This window comes from Mus caroli, chromosome 11 (assembly GCF_900094665.2).
Source record: "Mus caroli chromosome 11, CAROLI_EIJ_v1.1, whole genome shotgun sequence".
Classification (NCBI taxonomy): domain Eukaryota; kingdom Metazoa; phylum Chordata; class Mammalia; order Rodentia; family Muridae; genus Mus; species Mus caroli.
Genome location: NC_034580.1, coordinates 101685821 through 101688575, shown reverse-complemented (window position 1 = coordinate 101688575; position 2755 = coordinate 101685821). Strand labels below are relative to the sequence as shown.

Genomic DNA, 2755 nt, shown 5'->3' with positions numbered 1-2755 from the left:
CTCCATTGTGTAAATGTACCATAATTTCTGTATCCATTCCTCTGTTGAGGGACATCTGGGTTCTTTCCAGCTTCTGGCTATTATAAATAGGGCTTTAATTTTTTTTCTAATTTCCTGGATTCAACGGCCGTTGAGAAGCATACTATTTAATACTGTAGCATTGGGTATGTTTAACTTTTAACTGTCATTTTCTAAATTAATTTATAATCAATTCTACTGCAGTAAAAATAATTGGTAGTTTTTGAAATGGGTTAAGATCTGCTCTGGGCTCAGCAGTTCATTAATCTGGCAATAATCCACATATACTTGGAATAGTGTATACTCTAATTTTTCAGTGCAGTGTTAATCCCTCAGTTCTGTCATCTGGGTAGCTTTTTTATTTAATCATTTAAAATTTTGTTTTGTTTTTTACACATATAAAACACAAACAAGAAAGAGTGACTATAAAAAATTAAATTATCTTCTAGGCCTCGAAATGAATTCTAAGAACTGATTTTATTCCTTTCAGAATGAGCACATACCCACACACCACACCATGTCTCTTTCCTGCTGTAAAATGCTGATTCTCATTGTATCACCAAGTTGATACTGTATAGCTTACCTGATTTTCATCCTGTACCTCCATGCTATATTGGTCACTTGGTTGTACTTCTGTGACTTTCTCTCCAAGGAGGAAACCCAGACGAGTCATGAGTGTGTTTGCTGCCTCATCTACAGATGGAGGTGGGCCAAGTTCTTGTTCAACATCACCTGGAGCAGGAAGACAGCAAACATGAATCTTAAAAACAAAATAGTCTAGTTTATTACTGTTCTAATATTCAGCTTGTTTTTTTCTTTAGTTTTCACATTCAAAATTCAAAAGTATAACATCCCAGAATATCGGCTGATATTTTTAACTTCTGTATGGGGGCATGTATGCTCATGTGTGTAGAAGCCAGAGGTAAACCTCAGGTGTTTTTCCTCAGGAGCCTCTACCTTGTTTTTGAGATGGGGGTCTCTTTCTGGTGCTTGGAACTGCTGACTAGGCAGAGCTGGGCAGTTAGATCTACCTGTCTCCACCTCCCTGGTACTGGGATTACAATCAATCATGTATTGCCATGCTAGGTTTTTATGTGGGTCAGAGACTGAACTTGGGTTCTCCTGAGTACAGGACAAACATTTTAATAACTGTGTCATCTCCCCAGTTCTTGATTTTAATTTTCATACACAATCTACTGAGATTATTCTCAATTTATTTATAGGAAATACTTGAATTTAAATGTTTCTGTAACATGTTGAACAGAAAAAGGTTCTTGTTTTTTGTCCAGAAGCTTTCAGGCACAGCCTCACTCTAGGGATCTACATTTTAGCCATAACACATACTTTATTGTAGTTCCTTACATTGTTTTGCTTTTTAAACAGTTGTTTAAGTTCTACTTTTATATTCTAAAGTAATTTCAACCTTTGATGAAGTTTCAAGATAGTAAAAAGAACCTTTCCCCCCTTAACCATATGAAACTTGCAGGTTTCAGTTCATCCTCCAAGGCTATGCATTTCCTATAAGCACATTCTCTTGATAACTCACAGGACAGCACAGAAATCAGAAGCCTGACCCTTCACATAACTGTGACCGTAAACCCACGAAACCCACCCTTGAGTCCTGGCTTGATGGCAGGCTCTAGAGCAAGAGGAGCCACTCAAGGCTTACATAACTTACATATCAGTTCATTTTCAAAAATATGAAACAGTGCTTTAGTGTTAATAGTCATGATCTTGACTCTTACTAGGCATACAGTCTAGCTGAAGCATAATGTTTCTCCATTTGCCTTCTGGTTCAATCCAGGTTATGGATCTTTGGGCAGAAATATCAAAAAGGTACTGATGTGTGTTACTTGGATAACTTGGTTATACCAGTGTCTAGCCAGGTTTTCTATTTTAAAATTATACTGCCCCCTTTACATTTAATAAGTATTCTGATGGAAAGATTGAATTTATATAAAATGTTCCATTTCCTAGTATATTTTTGTAGTGAAAAAATTACAGAATTTCCTTTAGACTCTATTTAGGTGTTATAGTTTATTGTACACACACACACACACACACACACACACACACACACGTCAAATATATACATACACATACATACACTAGGTATGCCAATTGTTCCTGGTCTATTACTTCTCCAGGACCTGCTTCAGTGAACAGTTAGGTCATATTCACACATACAAATACCAACACACATACTTCTCAGTGAGTTCTCTAATTCTAAGATCCTAGGGTTAGTCCAAAATTTTTTCTCTTCCTACAATATTAAAAAAGTAAGCCTCTATTCTTAGTCTGTTGTCCCTACATGTAACACATTTGACTGCTACTGTGGTGACCCTGACACAAATGTTCTTCTATCCGTTGTCTTCCTACTCCAAGCTAAGGAGTCACCAAAATTGAGACAGAATTCATATACTGTAAATTTTACCTCACTGAATATATACTTCAGTGGCTTTCCTCACTACAACCTAATTTTAGAATACCTTTACCACTTCAAAAGAAAACGATGGCTCATTTCCCCCTGAAATTTAGTTCCTAAAAATTCTTGATCTCTGGCATTCATTTTACCCTCTTGCTTAAAGAATGTCACATTCTTTCCATATGATTAGCTTTTTGGCATTTCAATGGCTGCCAACTATAAAAACTGATCTTTTTCAAACTCTTCCACTGAGAGATGTTGAACAGAACTAGTGTTTCCCCCCTTAAACTACTCACTCTTTTTTTTTTTTTT

General features: G+C 36.2%; 1 protein-coding gene across 7 annotated transcripts in view; it reads right to left on the bottom strand.

The window, feature by feature from the left end:
- The window catches only part of Tanc2 (tetratricopeptide repeat, ankyrin repeat and coiled-coil containing 2), a 316075-nt gene that overhangs the window by 152276 nt on the left and 161044 nt on the right, over positions 1–2755 (bottom strand). For all 7 annotated transcript variants that reach the window (XM_029484218.1, XM_029484219.1, XM_029484220.1 and 4 more), the window contains one exon: positions 602–750. In XM_029484218.1, coding sequence (XP_029340078.1) covers positions 602–750 — 149 coding nt within the window. The remainder of the gene's footprint in view (positions 1–601; positions 751–2755) is intronic.